The sequence below is a fragment of the Sphaeramia orbicularis genome, chromosome 20 (assembly GCF_902148855.1).
Source record: "Sphaeramia orbicularis chromosome 20, fSphaOr1.1, whole genome shotgun sequence".
Taxonomy (NCBI): Eukaryota; Metazoa; Chordata; class Actinopteri; order Kurtiformes; family Apogonidae; genus Sphaeramia; species Sphaeramia orbicularis.
Window position 1 is genome coordinate 45,107,853 of NC_043976.1, and position 19,421 is coordinate 45,127,273.

The 19,421-nt window shown below is 40.4% G+C and overlaps 1 protein-coding gene across 1 annotated transcript in view; it reads right to left on the reverse strand.

Moving 5' to 3' along the window:
• The window catches only part of LOC115411091 (sorting nexin-7-like), a 40,699-nt gene extending 22,873 nt beyond the window's left edge, over positions 1-17,826 (reverse strand). The window contains exons 1-6 of the mRNA XM_030123031.1: positions 17,616-17,826; positions 14,110-14,295; positions 10,704-10,814; positions 9,714-9,872; positions 5,307-5,505; positions 1,611-1,810 (exon numbers count right to left, since the gene is read on the reverse strand). Of these exons, the coding sequence (XP_029978891.1) occupies positions 1,611-1,810; positions 5,307-5,505; positions 9,714-9,872; positions 10,704-10,814; positions 14,110-14,295; positions 17,616-17,699 (939 nt within the window). The 5' untranslated portion in view covers positions 17,700-17,826. The remainder of the gene's footprint in view (positions 1-1,610; positions 1,811-5,306; positions 5,506-9,713; positions 9,873-10,703; positions 10,815-14,109; positions 14,296-17,615) is intronic.
• Between the last annotated feature and the right edge of the window lie 1,595 nt (positions 17,827-19,421).

Here is a 19,421-nt window from a genome sequence, read left to right on the forward strand (position 1 = left end):
AGAAAGAAAGAAAGAAAGAAAGAAAGAAAGAAAGAAAGAAAGAAAGAAACAGACAGACAGAACAGTCAGTCAGTGTGGAACTGATCTCATGCTGTGGTGGTGTCTTATAAAGCCCCCCCCCCCCTTTATAATGGTGGGGGGGCTCAGGTTGGTGTGTGTCTGTTATAAATAACTGCATTACAACAACACTGAATAATAACTGACTAACATTTAGTAACAAAAACAGAATCAATTATTGAGTCATGATGCCCACAGAGTGAACTGGTGAGGTACTAACAGACCCTAAGGGGGGGGGGGGGGGTTCCATTAAGTACCTTACCTACTGCTGTCTCTCTAATTTCACTCAGTACATACTCAGTAGCAGAACCAGCCCATACAGATGGAAGACTCCGCCCACAGAACCAGCAGAACCAGCCCATACAGATGGAAGACTCCGCCCACAGAACCAGCCCGTACAGATGGAAGACTCCGCCCACAGAACCAGCCCATACAGATGGAAGACTCCGCCCACAGAACCAGCCCATACAGATGGAAGACTCCGCCCACAGAACCAGCAGAACCAGCCCATACAGATGGAAGACTCCGCCCACAGAACCAGCAGAACCAGCCCATACAGATGGAAGACTCCGCCCACAGAACCAGCCCATCCAGATGGAAGACTCCGCCCACAGAACAGCCCATACAGATGGAAGACTCCGCCCACAGAACCAGCAGAACCAGCCCATACAGATGGAAGACTCCACCCACAGAACAGCCCATCCAGATGGAAGACTCCGCCCACAGAACAGCCCATACAGATGGAAGACTCCGCCCACAGAACCAGCAGAACCAGCCCATACAGATGGAAGACTCCACCCACAGAACCAGCAGAACCAGCCCATACAGATGGAAGACTCCACCCACAGAACAGCCCATACAGATGGAAGACTCCGCCCACAGAACCAGCAGAACCAGCCCATACAGATGGAAGACTCCGCCAACAGAACCAGCCCATACAGATGGAAGACTCCGCCCACAGAACAGCCCATACAGATGGAAGACTCCGCCCACAGAACCAGCAGAACCAGCCCATACAGATGGAAGACTCCGCCCACAGAACCAGCCCATCCAGATGGAAGACTCCGCCCACAGAACCAGCAGAACCAGCCCGTACAAATGGAAGACTCCGCCCACAGAACCAGCAGAACCAGCCCATACAGATGGAGGACTCTGCCCACAGAACCAGCCCGTACAGATGGTAGACTCCGCCCACAGAACCAGCCCATACAGATAGTAGACTCCGCCCACACAGATGGTAGACTCCGCCCACAGAACGAGCCCGCACAGATGGAAAACTCCGCCCACAGAACCAGCAGAACCAGCCCGTACAGATGGTAGACTCCGCCCACAGAACCAGCCCATACAGATGGTAGACTCCGCCCACAGAACGAGCCCGCACAGATGGAAAACTCCGCCCACAGAACCAGCAGAACCAGCCTGTACAGATGGTAGACTCCGCCCACAGAACCAGCCCGTACAGATGTCAGACTCTGCCCACAGAACCAGCCCGTACAGATGGTAGACTCCGCCCACAGAACCAGCCCGTACAGATGCAGACTCCGCCCACTCACCTTCAGTGTCTCCGCACACAGGACGTACTCGTGCAGCGCCGGCACCAGAACCTCAGACAGCTGCTGGATCTGCTCCTCTGTTTCCTGACTGCAGCGCTCCACGCAGTCGGCCACGCCCTTCAGAGGCTCGGCCAGGTCCTCCTCTAGCTCCGCCCACTGGGTGTAGGTAGGCCCGTACTGCCTCAGTTCGTCCAGGTACTCTGCACACAGACGACAGACTAAACACAGGAACGGAACGCAGACGAGGACACAATATTTAAGCCTCTAACACAGATCCCATCATTATCCTCAGATCGTAATTAAAGTCAGACACAAATGGACTGAAGTCTGTGGACCCGCTGAATCCAGGTGTTTGTGTTCTAAGAGGTCTGGGATCCAAAACAATAAGGACTAATGTCCGAATAATAAGACCAAAACAATAAACAAAATGAACGAAAATGAACGAAAATAAGGAAAATGAAGAAAATAATTTAAAAATGAGTAAAGAAGACCAAAAAAAAAAAATCAACAAAAATATTCAACAAAATGAAGAAAATAATTAAAAAATGAGTATAAAAAAAAGACCAAAACAATAAACAAAATGGACAAAAGGAATCAACAAAATGAAGAAAATGATTTAAAAATGGGTAAAAAAAAAAGACCCCCCCAAAAAAAATCAACAAAATGAACATAATAATTAAAAAATTTGTTAAAACAAAAAAAACCACAACAATCAACAAAATAAAAATAATTTTTAAAAAATGAGTAAAAAAAATCAAGAAAATTAACAAAAATATTCCAAAAAAATGAAGAAAATAATTAAAAAATGAGTAAAAAAGACCAAAACAATAAACACAATGAACAAAAAGAATCAACAAAATGAAGAAAATAATAATCTTTTTTTTTTTTTTTTAAAAAAGGGTAAAAAAACCCAACATAATAATCAACAAAACGGACAAAACTGGAAAAAATAATGATGAAAAAAAAAACAGTAAAAAAGACCAAAATAATTAAACAAAAATAAAAACAAATAAATAAATAAATAAATAATCAATGATATAATTGTTTCAACTCCAAAACAATAAGGACTAATGTCAGAATGTAGTTTTATATTATGGGATAGATATCAGTGCATTGGGTTTGTTTGCGTTCAATTATTATCTTTGTTTCTAAAATGACTCACAGATGGTTTGGACTGAATTTATATCAACATTTTTTTTTCTCCATGACTGATTTCAATAAAGTTAACAAATTCAATTTTAAAAAAAAAGACAAAGATAATAAACAACGACAACAAAATAAGACGCAAACCGAATGAAATTGAAGAAAAAAAAACAACCCTTGGTTTTTTGATTATGTAAATACTAAATAAAATTAAAAAGATGTACAAAATAAAAAGTAACATGAACAAAAAGCAAAAAAAAAATCACTGAAATAAATAAAATAAGAAAATGAAGAAAAACAACCAAAGAAATCCGTACAAAATGAACAAAATGAATAAGAAATTGACAAAAATAATAAGCAACAAGAGCAATTTCTCTGAATATTGTTTTGTTTTTTCTCCATGACTCTGATTTTCAGTGTTCTTCCTCTAAATGTCTCTAATATTTTTCCTGCTCTGACTGTAAATACTGTACTTTCTGGACTATAAGCCGCTACTTTTTTCTTGTTTTGAACCCTGTGGCTTATACAGCGATGCAGCTCGAGTATAGCTTTATACGGGCTAACGTCCTCCAGGGGGCGCTCTAACAGGAAGCACAAAAGTGAGACAGACAGGAGGAAGAGGTGATGAAGAGGAGGAGTTTAAATCTGAACTTTGAACAATCATTTGCACAAACCCTCATCGTGGAAAACACACAAAGAAATGCAGATTTTGCAGCTTTTACGTTAAAAGCAATCGATGCGTCTGTCTAAGAAGGAAATAGAGCTGCAGCACCGAAGTGCCATTGAGCAACAATGGAGGAGAGATGTAGAAGGAATGTGACAGAGCCTTTGAGGATGTTCAACTGAAGAACACTGAAGAAGACGACTGCAGTGGTTTAATGACTGTTCTGGGTTTGTGAACCAGCCTGTTCCTGACGTTTGACTGCCGTGTTCCAGACACTGTTTGGAAAAAAGCAGTGAAGGAAATAGATATTTAAATCATCTGTCTGTTTACCATCTGTCTGTGGAAATATGTCATGTGACGACATGGACACCTGTGGCTTATAGTCAGGTGGGACTTATAGCCCGGAAAGTACAGTAATAACTTCCATCTACTGCAGGAACTCTGCTTTAAGATGGTGTGTGACACATGCATGTTTTCACCTTTAAAACCAGTTGAAACATTGCACCTTTAAATGTTGATTTCAACTCAAACCCAGGTTCAGTGTTTGTGTTTCACCTTTACAATGGTGCATAATTGTGCATGTTTGTACCTGTAAGACCAGGTGTGGGGCTTTAAGTGTGGCATCTGAGTCAACTTTCAGGTCATGTGACACATTTGCATGTTTTGTTTTTTTTTTAAGGTGGATGTAAATGTTCCAGTTTTTTTTTACCATTTTAATCAGGGTTTGACCTTTCCATGCTTTCGCTGTTAAACTCATGCGGAACATTTGTGTGTTTTCACCTTTAAGACCAGGAGAAGCACGTGTGTTCACTTTTACGAACACTGGTTTGTTCTTTCACTCATCACCTCAGCGTCCAAACCATGTCTTCCTTTTTTTTTTAATCCTTTAACGAGTGCTACCTTTTACACTTTACAACAATCAAATTACTGTAATTCCTGAACTGTTTACGCAGTCAAGACCAAAAAGCATCTTTGAGCTGATGGAAAATAGAGGAAAGTTTATTTTTGACATCTCAAAAAGTTTCATTACGGACATTTACAGTTGTTTTTTATGGAAGAGGATAAGGGCCACTGGAAAAAACTTTTAAAATTAAGGTCCAATATATTTTTTTTATCATTATTCTGAGAAAAAAAGTTGGAATTCAGACTTTTTTTCTCGGAATTTTGACTGAGAACAATAATAAAAAAAAAAAAGAAAAGAATAAGAAAATAAAAAGTCAGAATTGTGAGAAAAAAAAAAAGTCTGAATTCTGACTTTTTTTCCCTCAGACTTCTGACTTTAATCTCAGAACAGTAATTCAAAAAAATTAAAAGAATCAGAAAATAAGAAAATAGAAAGTCAGAATTCTGAGAAAATAAAAAGTCAGAACTCTGAGAAAAAAGTCAAAATTCTGACTTTTTTTTTCCATCAGAATTCTGACTTTAATCTCAGAACAGTAATTAAAAAAAAAAAATTAAAAGAATGAGAAAATAAGAAAATAAAAAGTCACAATTCCGAGATTAAAGTGAGAATTCTGACTTTTTCTCAGAATAACAATGAAAAAATATGCTGGACCTTATTTTTTTTTATGGAGGCCCTAATCCTCTTCTGTAGTTTTTCCTAATAAATATGTAAAAAATGGAAAGTCCGCCTTTTTCGTTTTTACTAGAGCACACCGTTTGAAGCATTTATTACTTAGAATAGAATAATTAATAATAATTGACCAGATATTGAAAGTTACGTTCTTCCTGAAAACAAAGGTCCAAAAAAATGGGCAAAAAAAAAAAAAAAAAACATTTTCTGCCGCTTTTATTTCAAATAAGACATGAATGCACCTGGGCGTCCTGTTGTCCTGTCAGTCTGCAGAGGGTTTACGCCCAGTGGGGGCGTGGCTTAGAGGCCGTCCTACCTCTCTGCTCCTTGATGATCCTCTGGGTGACTTTGTCCACAGAGCAGATCTTGGTGCTGAAGTGGTCCACGTACTCCTGCATGACGCTGAACTCCTCTGGACGGCTCCTCAGGCCTCGGACAGAGTTAGCCACGGCCCTGACCGTCTCCCCCATCCTGCTCAGGAAGCCCGGACCCTGTTTCCTGTGGGACGTCAGCTCCTGGAGGAGACCACAAACGCACCACACAAAGACCACAAACGCACCACACAAAGACCACGAACCCACCACACAAAGACCACAAACGCACCACACAAAGACCACAAACGCACCACACAAAGACCACGAACCCACCACACAAAGACCACAAACGCACCGCACAAAGACCACAAACGCAGCACACAAAGACCGCAAACACACCACACAAAGACCACAAACCCACCACACAAAGACCACAAACGCACCGCACAAAGACCACAAACACACCACACAAAGACCACGAACCCACCACACAAAGACCACAAACGCAGCACACAAAGACCGCAAACACACCACACAAAGACCACAAACCCACCACACAAAGACCACAAACGCACCGCACAAAGACCACAAACACACCACACAAAGACCACGAACCCACCACACAAAGACCACAAACGCACCACACAAAGACCACAAACGCACCACACAAAGACCACAAACGCACCGCACAAAGACCACAAACGCACCACACAAAGACCACAAACACACCACACAAAGACCACAAACGCACCACACAAAGACCACAAACACACCACAGAAAGACCACGAACCCACCACACAAAGACCACAAACACACCACACAAAGACCACAAACACACCACACAAAGACCACAAACGCACCACACAAAGACCACAAACGCACCACACAAAGACCACAAACACACCACACAAAGACCACAAACACACCACACAAAGACCACGAACCCACCACACAAAGACCACAAACGCACCACACAAAGACCACAAACGCACCACACAAAGACCACAAACACACCACACAAAGACCACGAACCCACCACACAAAGACCACAAACGCACCACACAAAGACCACAAACACACCACACAAAGACCACAAACGCACCACACAAAGACCACAAACCCACCACACAAAGACCACAAACGCACCACACAAAGACCACAAACCCACCACACAAAGACCACAAACGCACCACACAAAGACCACAAACGCACCACACAAAGACCACAAACCCACCACACAAAGACCACAAACGCACCACACAAAGACCACAAAGCCACTGTTACTGACAATGGAAGAGAATAGAACAAAATAAAATACAATGGAATGGAATAAAATAAAATACATTTCAATAGAATACAATAGAATACAATAGAATAGAATAGAATAGAATAGAATAGAATAGAATAGAATAGAATAGAATAGAATAGAATTATGCTTTATTCTGGAAAAATAACGAAAATAACGAAAAGTCCATTATTTTCACTAAATTAGTATTTCTTTTTTAAACTATGACTTCATTCTTGCAATATTATGACTCTTTTTGTATTTGACTTTATTCTCATATTATTATTACAATATATATCATTATTCTCAGAGTTTTATCTCAATATTTTATGACTTTATTCTCGTAGGGACAAGTGTTTTTATTTTCTTATGTGGCCCTAATACACCGTTGTAGAATGAAAAATAAAAATGGACAAAATATGAGCAGACTCAAATTTACAGTATCAACAGTTTGTATATGAACAATATGAACCGTATTAACAGTATACATATATCTATGAACCAAGTCTGTATAAAATAGTGCATTTATAGTGCATGTCAAGGTTCTAATAGTTTTGGATTTTTCATTCTAGTTTAGTTTTATTTAGTTTTGACTTTTTTCTCTAATTCAACTAATTTCAATTCGTTTTTTAGAGCAGGTTTGATAGTTTTTTATTAGTTTTCATTTTTTTCTACATGCTTAGTTTTAGTTTAGTTGTAGTTTAGTCGTCTCTTTTCTCTTCTTCTCTGTGGTCGTATTCAGATAAATCCCAGACAGGACTCTGCTGCTTTCTCCCAACTTTAGTCTCCATGTTTCCAGGTAGAGTGGGGACCAGAAGACGACTGGAAACCACAAGTGACGGACCAAAAAGTGTCGTATGGTGACAGCACAGAAAACTGCTAGAGCGAAATAAATCGATGTCGTATCAATCCAACATTGACAAAGACAAAAACGAAGGGAATTTTCCGTTTTAGTTAGTTTTGTAAACACACAATACAGTTTCAGTTAGTTATCGTTTTTTTCTTTTAATTATACTTTTTATTTATTTCAGTTAACGAAAATGTTTTTACAATTCTAGTTTTGGTCATTTCATTAGTTTTGTTGACGATAATAACCTTGGTGCATATATGATGATATTGTGATACATATTTCCTTTATATCTAATGCACTGTATCTGAATGCGCTCGCTGGTTTCGACAGTGTAATCCTCTATTATTCGATGCTTTACACAGAGTTTAAAACCTCGGCTGTGGACTGGTAAAGAATGCTGAGCCTTCAGTAACCTTCAATTTATCTCTGGTACACATTCCAGACCAGATAGTCTCCTCCACCTGCAGCTGACACACCATGGAATGTGACTGGACTGAATGAGGCTCAGATAGAATCAACTAAAGCAACACTGGAATGGAACACAGTCTCATTTCAGTTTGGATGGCACTGACTAATTCTGTTCCTGTAGAATTACTGAGCATTAAACTTAAATGCGACTCCTGTTACATTAACCCAGGGGTGTCAAACATGTGGCCCACTAAAGGTTCCAATCCGACCCCTGGGATGAGTTCCACAGTCCAGGCTGTGGAACTCATTTTAGTGTCGGTTCCACATACAGACCAGTGTGATCTACAGTCAAATAATAACAGCAGAAGAACCCACACAAAAGAATGACTGCAGATTTACTACTGGGTTTGATGGAAAAAAAATAAATTACATTATGTCTATAAATAACAGACATTTGGGTCTGTAAGAGTTAAAGGTGGACGTTTGGGTCTGTAAGGGTTAAAGGTGGACGTTTGGGTCTGTAAGGGTTAAAGGTGGACGTTTGGGTCTGTAAGGGTTAAAGGTGGACGTTTGGGTCTGTAAGGGTTAAAGGTGGACGTTTGGGTCTGTAAGGGTTAAAGGTGGACGTTTGGGTCTGTAAGGGTTAAAGGTGGACGTTTGGGTCTGTAAGGGTTAAAGGTGGACGTTTGGGTCTGTAAGGGTTAAAGGTGGACGTTTGGGTCTGTAAGGGTTAAAGGTGGACGTTTGGGTCTTTAAGGGTTAAAGGTGGACGTCTGGGCCTTTAAGGGTTAAAGGTGGACATTTGGGTCTGTAAGGGTTAAAGGTGGACGTTTGGGTCTGTAAGGGTTAAAGGTGGACGTTTGGGTCTGTAAGAGTTAAAGGTGGACGTCTGGGTCTTTAAGGGTTAAAGGTGGACGTCTGGGTCTTTAAGGGTTAAAGGTGGACGTTTGGGTCTGTAAGGGTTAAAGGTGGACGTCTGGGTCTTTAAGGGTTAAAGGTGGACGTTTGGGTCTGTAAGAGTTAAAGGTGGACGTTTGGGTCTTTAAGGGTTAAAGGTGGACGTTTGGGTCTTTAAGGGTTAAAGGTGGACGTCTGGGCCTTTAAGGGTTAAAGGTGGACGTTTGGGTCTTTAAGGGTTAAAGGTGGACGTCTGGGTCTTTAAGGGTCAAAGGTGGACGTTTGGGTCTTTAGGGGTTAAAGGTGGACATTTGGGTCTTTAAGGGTCAAAGGTGGACGTTTGGGTCTTTAAGGGTTAAAGGTGGACGTCTGGGTCTTTAAGGGTCAAAGGTGGACGTTTGGGTCTTTAAGGGTTAAAGGTGGACGTTTGGGTCTTTAAGGGTTAAAGGTGGACGTTTGGGTCTGTAAGAGTTAAAGGTGGACGTTTGGGTCTGTAAGGGTTAAAGGTGGACGTTTGGGTCTGTAAGGGTTAAAGGTGGACGTTTGGGTCTTTAAGGGTTAAAGGTGGACGTCTGGGCCTTTAAGGGTTAAAGGTGGACATTTGGGTCTTTAAGGGTTAAGGTGGACGTTTGGGTCTTTAAGGGTTAAAGGTGGACGTCTGGGTCTTTAAGGGTCAAAGGTGGACGTTTGGGTCTTTAGGGGTTAAAGGTGGACATTTGGGTCTTTAAGGGTCAAAGGTGGACGTTTGGGTCTTTAAGGGTTAAAGGTGGACGTCTGGGTCTTTAAGGGTTAAAGGTGGACGTCTGGGTCTTTAAGGGTCAAAGGTGGACGTTTGGGTCTTTAAGGGTTAAAGGTGGACGTTTGGGTCTTTAAGGGTCAAAGGTGGACGTTTGGGTCTTTAAGGGTCAAAGGTGGACGTTTGGGTCTTTAAGGGTCTTTAAGGGTCCCTTTGTCCACCTGGTTCCCACCTGTGCGGTCAGGAAGACTTTGAAGTGCTGGCTGTAGGACAGGACCGGGTGCTCTGAGATCTTGTTGAGGAAGCGGTGCAAGGCTTTCCTCCTGGTCTCGATGAAGCCGTCGTTGAAGCGCTCCACCATGCCTTTCATCACAAACTTCTCCGGCAGCGGCTGAGGACACAGCACAGGTCCAGGATTAAGCCCCAGACACCACGGTGACTACATGTGATTACATCTGATTACATGTGATTACATCTGATTACATCTGATTACATCTGTGGGAGCTCATTTGGATTGTACACTATTTTATATTTTTGTTTTGTACATCTGTGTCTTATTGTGTTATTTAGAAGGAAGTGCACAGTCACTGGCAGAGGCGATGGTGTAATGACAAGAAAGCCCATTCTATTCTATTCTATCCTATTCTATTATGTTCCGTTCTATTCTATTCCACTCCACTCCGCTCTACGCTATTCTGTTCTATTCTATTCTATTCTATTCTATTCTATTCTATTCTATTCTATTCTATTCTATTCTATTCTATTCCATCCCATTCCATTCCATTCTATCCTATTCTATTCTATCTCTGTTCTATTCTATTCTATTCTGTTCTCTTCTCTTCTCTTCTATATTTCCATTCATCAGTCTCAGTGCAGGAGGTTCAGATGTTTTCTGACTCCAGTGCTTTCAAAACCACACATTCTTTCATTAGGACATAGTTCGCTGTACGCTGACGTGTAAACCAGGACTGAATGGATCAAACACAGCAGCTGGAAAACGACTGGAACCTTAAGTACCAGTAGAACCATCCAAAAGTACTGGGACCACAGATCTGTGTGGAAAACTGCACCCAGAGGATTATGGGAAACACGAACAGTGAGTGCTCAGCAGATGACAGTGTGTGTGTGTGTGTGTGTGTGTGTGTGTGTGTGTGTGTGTGTGTGTGTGTGTGTGTGTGCGTGTGTGTGTGTGCTGCAGATGATGCGCTCTGCAGACACGTACGTGGACGATGAGCGTGGGGTGGCTTTCCTCCAGTCGACCTCGGAGCCACAGGAAGTCCTGGTAGCGGCGCCGCACCTCGTACTCGCTGGAGTCGAACTCACTCCGTGTCGTCTGAACAAACACAGAGACACGTGTGACATGTTTATACAGACAGTGAAGTTAGAGATCAGGATGGAACCATATGAAAATGTCATGTCAGGGTTACAGTGACCAAAATTATCACAGTTATCATTATTATCGCAGTATTGTTGAAACTGTGCTCAAAATGTTCAAAAAGTACTAATACACACACTGAAATAATTTAACCAAGTTGTACTTAAAAAAAAAAAAAATAAATAAAATAATTGGCACAGTGTCCCTTCTGTGTCAGAAACATTCAAATATTAACCCTTAGTGGTCTAAGCCTATTTTGTCCGCTTTTCAGTCCTTTTGATTTTGCCTTTATATACTATATAAACAAATGTTTACTATACACATGTTTGGGATCTGTTTTTTCAGCACAACTTCATCTATCTCATCTGTCTATTATTTTTTCACTTTAACCTACTAAAAAAAACATAATATAAATAATAGAATAAGAACTGATAAAGAATGTCAACGCCAAAGTTTTCTCTATGTTTTTGAGTGAAAAAAGTCAAATTCTGTAATGAAAATGTTCACATCTACAAACTGTACTTGAACATAACATGAACAAATATGAACAACCGGAAAATAAATGCAATGTTAATAATATACAATACATTCATTTTCTGAACCCGCTTTATCCTCACTAGGGTCACGGGGGTCACTTGGAGCCTATCCCAGCTACATAGGGGCGAAGGCAGGGTACACCCTGGACAAGTCGCCAGTTCATCGCAGGGCTGAACATATAGACAAACACTCACTCTCACATTCACACCTAAATATATATATATATATATATATATATATATATATATATATATATGCAGGGTGGGGAAGCAAAATTGCTGATTTTTAAACTGATATGTAAAGCACTTTGTGCTACAGTTTTTAATGTATGAAAAGTGCTATATAAATAAAGATTATTATTATTATTATTATTATTATTATTATTATAAATTATGCAAATTACGATCAATAATGAATCGGCTGCGTCCGGTGCGTTTTGGATCTAATCAGCAATCGGTCGGATGTTACCGAGCGGTTTCCTGCAGGATTCTTCAAATATTATAAAAACGACGCGAAATACTGAAAAAACGGCCAAATTCTGTGGCACTTTTAAGGCTTATTAGCCCCTTAACTGTCTGGCACTTAAAGAGTTAAAGAAGAATGGGAGAAGTTGTCACCCGAATATTTGAGGAACACTTGTGCAAGTTTCAGGAAGCGTGTGAAGGCAGTTACTGAGAAAGAAGGAGGACACATAGAATAAAAACTTTTTCTATTATGGACATTTTCTTGTGGCAAATAAATTCTCATGACTTTCAATAAACTAATTGGTCATACACTGTCTTTCAATCCCTGCCTCAAAATATTGTAAATTTTGCTTCCCCACCCTGTATATATATATATATATATATATATATATATATATATATATATATATATATATATATATATGTAGTGAAGTTAGAAAAAAACACTGCTGCTAGAAGGAGACTAAAGGATGCACACACCTGGACCCCCCCCACACCCATTGGCTTGTATTTTATTTATTTATTACCCCACCCCCTAAAGGGGAGTGAAGGGGTGTTATTTTTGGTTCAGTTTGTTTGTTTGTTTACACTTTAGCAGAAAAACTATTGGTTGAATTCAGACCTAATTGGGTTTATAGATTACCTCTGACCCAGCATAGATGTGATTACATTCTGGGAAAAGTAGGTCAAAATTTAAATTTTTTTATGAAGTTTTAAAATCTTTTTTTTCCCATTTACTTATAATGGGAGAAATTTCAAATGTCTATAAAAACTTCAATTTTGTTTCAATTTACTTCAAACTTGGCTCATATACAGAGGTAATTGATATGACATCAGCACATGCATAGACATGATGACATCAGCTGGACTGATGCCAAAATAAGATACAGTATGTGTGAGGGGCGGGGCTTGTGCCTGGAACCACTTGTTTGTTTGTTTGTTTGTTTACACTTTAACAGCAAAATTATTGGTTGAATTCAGACCTAATTGGGTTTATAGATTACCACTGACCCTGAATAGATTTGATTACATTTTGGGAAAAGTAGGTCAAAATTTACATTTTTTATGAATTTTTAAAATCTTTTTTTCTCCATTTACTTAAAAATGGGTTAAATTTAAAATTGTGCTTAACACCACTTGTTTATTTTATTTTTATTCTTGTTTCTTGTTTAACTATATAAAACGCAATACGCAAATAAAAACATAAATAAAAACAAAAATGAACAACCTGAAATGTGTTATTGTAACAATATTCTGCCTGTTATTAAATGTTTGGTGCATTTATGGATCCACTGGGGTCTGGAGTTGTGTTCATAATAACAGATGGAATATTGTAGAAATTGTTCAAATTTTAGTTCCAAACTCCAAAATTTAACAATATTCTGCCTGTTACCAAATGTTTATGGAACACTGTGTGTAAATGTACATGTAGAAATAATAAGTCCAGGCAGAATATTGTTAAAATTGCACTAATTTTTCTAATGAAATTTCTGTTTTTTCAGGTTATTCACATCTTTTTTGTAAAATGTAAATATTTTTGTAATTTAATTGGGGTTTTTTATACTAAAACAAAAAGAAAAACCTGAATTTGTCATTATATATAGGTTATTAAGTCATTATTTCACTGGTTGTGGCCCACTTGAAAACAAATTGGACTAAATATGGAACTGAACTAAAATGAGTCTGACAGCCCTGTTATGAACCATCAAACTATGGACCATTAGAAGGAAAGGAACATTTATAATATTTTTAAAAATTCATTAAAAAAAACAAAAATCAACCATCAAAATTTCTCAAAACTGTGAAGAAAGTGCTAATAAAGACAATGATGGTGGACTCGGCGCCTCATGGCCCATTGGTTGGTGAGATAAAAATCGAAGAATGTTACTGAAATTGATTTTTATTACAAACACTGTACTCAAAGTCAGAAACAGTGACGTAAACGCAGACATACAGCCCTCTGTCTACACGTTAAAACACAGGTGTTAAACTCCGGTCCTCGAGGGCCGCTATCCTGCATGTTTCAGATATTTCGCTCTTCCAGCCACACCTGGTTCAGTTAATGATCAGCTCCTCATCCAGCTCTGCAGAAACCTGATAACAATGTAAATGTTCCAGTTGTAATGGAAGAGGGAAACATCTAAAACACGCAGGATAGCGGCCCTCGAGGATCTGAGTTTGACACCCCTGCCTTACAGTCTGTTACAGCGCTGCCGTGGGCGTGTCCAGTGTGGGCGTGTCCACCCACTCACCTTTGTGACCACTCTGTACATGATGAAGGTCTCGATGGCTGTCACATGACTCTCGGGGTTGTCCACGGTGATGAAGAAGTCTTTGGCGTCGGCGCCCGGCTGCTCCTCCTCCTCCTCCAGGCGGTACTGGTTGACCAGGGAGCTGGGGGAGTTGGGCATGGGACCGCCATCAGCCAGGGACGTGTTCTGGACCAATGAGAACACACCCAAGACAGGTCTGACAACTAACACAGACGAGATGGATGGATGGATGGGGAACAGTGGAATGTTCAGGAAGCGCAGCAGGTGGAGGTCAGTGCAGGACTAAACGTGTAAAAAGCAGAAGGCGCTCAGGTCAAGCCCCGCCCCCTCAAACCCCAACAACAACACCGGCACATCGACCGATCCCACGCAGCCTCGTTATCGATACGTCCAGTACGAAGCAGAGAACCCAGTCCTATTAAACAGTAACACATCCACAACTAACATCTGTCTGCGAGATGAAGCCTCAGCCTGGTTGCTATGGTAACGGCCTGGGGGACCTGCCAGTGGGTCCCATAAACGGTGGTAAAATCCTGAGCTCCATATGGTGTGTTCCTGCTGCACATATGTTACAACATGTATGAGCACAATAATAATACTAATAATACTAATAATACTACTACTACTACTAATAATAATAATAATTAGGGGTGTAAGAAAAAATTAGTTTTGCAATATATCGTGATATTTCATTTCACAATACTGTATTGATATTTAAAAGTACTGTATGGATATTTATTCAAATGCAGATATGGTGGAGGTTCATTTACGTTTTTTTTGTTTTTCTTTTTTGTTTCTATTTTTTCTGTTATTATTTCACACTCTTTTATTCAATAATGTTCGTTCCTTTGTTGGGATTGAACTCAAATCCTGTTCTGATGTTAGTTGTGAACTAATAGAATCTGAACATTTGAACAGGATCTGAAACTGGAATGTCTGTGAAACGGAATTTCAGTTTGAACACAGGAACTTTTTGTGATAGAACATTAGATCCTGTTGGGATCAAATAAAAATGTTTAGTATTTGTGCAGATTTCTGCTGGAATTCAATGCTTCTAGGAAATAATCATTTAAAAAAAAAAAAAAAAAAAGAAACAAAAAAATTGCCTTTTTAACAGTATAGTGATATATCGTATTGTGTTCCTAGTTTTGTGATTTGTATCGTATCACCAGATTCTTACCGGTACACAGCCCTAGAAGTAATGGATGCTGAACAAAGTGTAAACAGAAACAGGTTGAGTTTGTGCTTCTATTTTAATCTGGGATTTATTCTATAATGCATCTATTCATTTGTTACTTCTGACAGAGGTACTGTGATCACTTTGCTTTGAGTTTGTTTGTTTGTTTTAGAGCCCGACCGATTAATCGGCCGGCCGATTAATTGGGCTGATTATAGCAGATCACCAATTAATCAACATCTGCCAATATGTAGCCGATATATTAACTATTTTTTGCTGCATGGAGATTCTGTCGCTCGCTGCTTCTGTGTGTGTGTGTGTGTGTGTGTGTGTGTGTGTGTGCTGCCTGGAGAATAAGAGGAACTTTAAAGTGAGTTAGTTTCACTTTCACTCCTGCTCAGACAATGACACTATCACCCCCCGCACCACAATCATGGAGCTACACCCCCCCCCCCCACCCCCGCTCGCGCGCTCTGAGAAGGACGGATTGCTTATCCCCCCCCCGACCCCCACCCTGGCGAAAATCATGGACCGCTACTGTGTGCTCTGACAAGGATGGACCACTAACCCCCCCCCCCCACCTGTCTAATGACGTATTCACCCCCCCCACACACACCCATGTCCGTGCACTTCCTGTCTCCCTCACAGTTTCATTCTGCAGACAGGCCTGGGTGTTATTAGTGTAGGGGAGACTGGGGACAGTTGGAACACAGGTCAGTTGTAACTCTTGCAGTTGCTCCAATTAGGAACAACTTAGTACTCACCTAATTCACTCTGCACATGCTCAGTTTAGTCCTTAGTCCACATAAGAAGTTGTAGTGCCGTGAGGCAGACACATCCACATGTGAGTGAAAACATTCTGTGCTCAGTCATATTTTTTACTCTAATTATTTTTGTGATTGCATAGTTTGCATTTGAAGGTTGTGTCCATTATCTGTGTGAAATAAACACAGATTTATGCAACTGTTTATCCGCCTGTCCACAATTATCTAATATAAGGTTATTATATCCTGTGTAGATCAGGGTTCTTATTTCATATGTCGGCCAATATATCGGTTATTGGCCAATATTGGATATTGGATTTTTTTAGCCCCCAATATCGGTATCGGCATCGGCCCCAAAAATCCCATATTGGTCGGGCTCTAGTTTGTTTTGTGTTTGTTTGTTTGTTTGTTTGTTTGTTAGCAACTTTAGTGTAAAACTCTTCCACCCATCTTTCCCAAATCTTCCCCACAGATAGGCCTAGGCCCTGGGACCAACCCAGTCCATTTTGGTCCCAGTAGGACAAAGTTCAGGGTCACAGCAAGGTCACAACATCTACAATTTTCCATCTGTCATCACTGAGACATTTTCCAAAATTCATCAAAAATTCCAAACGACTCTGATTAGCCTCCAATGTGATCCACCTGTAGCTTAGAACAATCTCTTGTATCTGGAACTAAATTGTCCACATCCACTGTGGAATGTGGACTCTGTGGACATTTACACTGAACACTGAAAATCCCATTTACCACACATTTAAAATTTATATGTTTCTGTCTGGTTACATACCCCAAGGAGGTTCTGGTTTTGCCAGGGTTTGTTTGTTTGTTTGTTAGCAAGATAACTCAAAAGGTTACAGACGGATTTTCAGGAAATTTTCAGGAAATGTTGATACTGGCACAAGGAAGAAATGATAACATTTTGGTTGTGATCGGGTGGGGGGGTGGGGGCAGATCTGTCCTGGTGGAGGTCTGTGCTCTGAGTGCTTTTCTAGTTTGTTTGTTTTTTGTTTTGAATGACAGATGAACACACTGGGTGGAATATACTCTAAATAATACAGCAGGTTCATGAGTACAAAACTATGAAAAGCACATTTCCTTCTCTTATTTGTCAGACAGATGGAAAAAGAGTTCATTGTTTTCCTTAAAGGAGGTAAAAGACTGAAGTCTGTCTGTGGAACTGTGCTTCAGTCCTGGTAACAGACTGACCCTGAATGGAAAACTGCACAGCCTTTAACTGGACTGTTCACTCACTGTTCAGTATAGTTTTTATTCAGTTCAGTGAACGAAAATGTTTGTTTAATTCCAGTTCTGCTCATGTCGTTACTTTTCCTTCATGGTAATCCCTTTACTCCACACACAGGTCGGGTCCTAAGGTCAGCCCATCAGCTGACCAGGGCCGTGCCGTGCCGTGCCGGTCAGCTGGTCCCCCCTCTGATGTGTGTGTTGTAAACGGAAGCAGACATGTTGTTGTTGGTGTGTAGTTCGAATCCGGAGGCAGGGCTGGATCCACGTAGCACCCCCCCCTCCCTTTGTTCGGCCCTTACCTTGCTGAACACCTCCAGGTCTTCGTCCTCGTCCAGGTCCAACATGTGTCCGCTGAAGTCCACCGGGACCGCGTGTCCGCTCATGACCCCGTCTGACCTACAGACCTGAGCCCATGAGCCAAACCTGAGAGAGAGAGAGGGAGAGAGAGAGAGAGAGAGAGAGAGAGAGAGGGACAGGAAACTAACTTCAGCCACAACTTCACACGGACACACGCACGCACAGCCCACGTAAAGACGTACGCAGCGAGCACGAGCACGGCTTCCTCTGGAGGCTTTCAAAGTAAGAGTCTTCTGTCTGACGGTTTGAGAGTAAAATACTAGGAATGCACCAATAGTACTCTTTTCCAGACCGAGTACTTCCATTTGAGTACTTACCGAGACCGAGTACCAATACTTGTACTTAGTAATCTTATTCCAGTAGTTAGTTCCTTTTCTAAGTGTGCTTTATTCCGTGTGTTTCCATGACAACTGGTTTACTCCTTGTTTAATCTGAATAAAGGTTCGATCCTATTTCAGATGTCCATGTAAACACCTTGTTCCTGTTGAAAAAGAATAGTTCAGATTAAATTTAAACCTGATTAAAGTCACTGGTTTAATCCTCTTTTAACTGCGCTCTAAATTCTTCCTGGACATGTAAAGCCTTTATTCCGTTTGGACTTTATTCCTTCCATTCTGCACATGCTCAGTGTCTTGTCCTGTGGCGATGACGCACACATTCTGCGCTGGTGGAAGAATCTGCACTGCAGTCTAGTCTTCCCAAAGCGTTCCAGTGGAATATTCTGATGGGATCTACCAGCCTGGAAAACCCTGAAGGAACAGTTCACAGTCCGTGTATCATTCGTTCATTCGTTTTTCAATTTGAAACCAAAAAACAAAAAATGATTAGTTTTTTTTGTTTTTCATTTTCAAAACCAGAATGAAAAATGGAAAAAACGAATAACGACCATTTAATCCAATTTTGCTATTTTCAATGTAGTTAAACTGTCTGAACCGGAAGTAGTCGTAACTAGGGAAAAAATAAACAAGCAGAATCATGGCCAGACTGGAGAATATTTTGCTATAATTAAGCAGCTGTTTGATTCGGAAGTGTATTGCATTCATACAAAAAAATAAATTTGGCTCTATTTTTCTGAATTAATAAGATAAACAGCTGCTTAATTATAGCAAAATATTCCTCCAGTCTGGCCATGATTCCGTTTGTTTATTTTTTCCATAATTACGACTACTTCCAGGTCAGACAACTTAACTATATAGCAAAATCAGATGAAACGGTCGTTATCTGTTTTGGGTTTTTTTTGTTTTTTTTTCATTTGAGCACAAAATCGGGAAATGGAAAAACAAACCGTTATCCATTTTTCATTCTTGTTTTGAAAATGAAAAACAAAAAACAAGTCGTTTTTTTGTTTTTTCATTTTTGGTTTTGAATTGAAAAATGAATGAACGAATGATACACAGATTGTTCACCACCTGGTTTTTTATTCATTCGTTTGTCATGCACTCATGAGTTCCATAAATGGGCTAAACAGTTTGCACTGCAGTGCACCGACTGACTTCTTGCAGCCCTTCTGTTAGCTTAGCTTAGCCTAGCTTAGCATAATGGCTTCATTCCTCTGGTCAGACGTAGCCAGGCTTTTAGAGGTGATCTGTAGTATTTTAGGAGTGATTTTGGTCAATTCAGTTCTCCCTAATCATTCCTTTATTCCACTGGGGTCAATATGATCACAAACTGAGGCTCAGATCATGGTCGTGTGACTTACTGCAGGAATAAAATCTGGGCAAATAAAAACTAATGCAAAGCTAAAACGC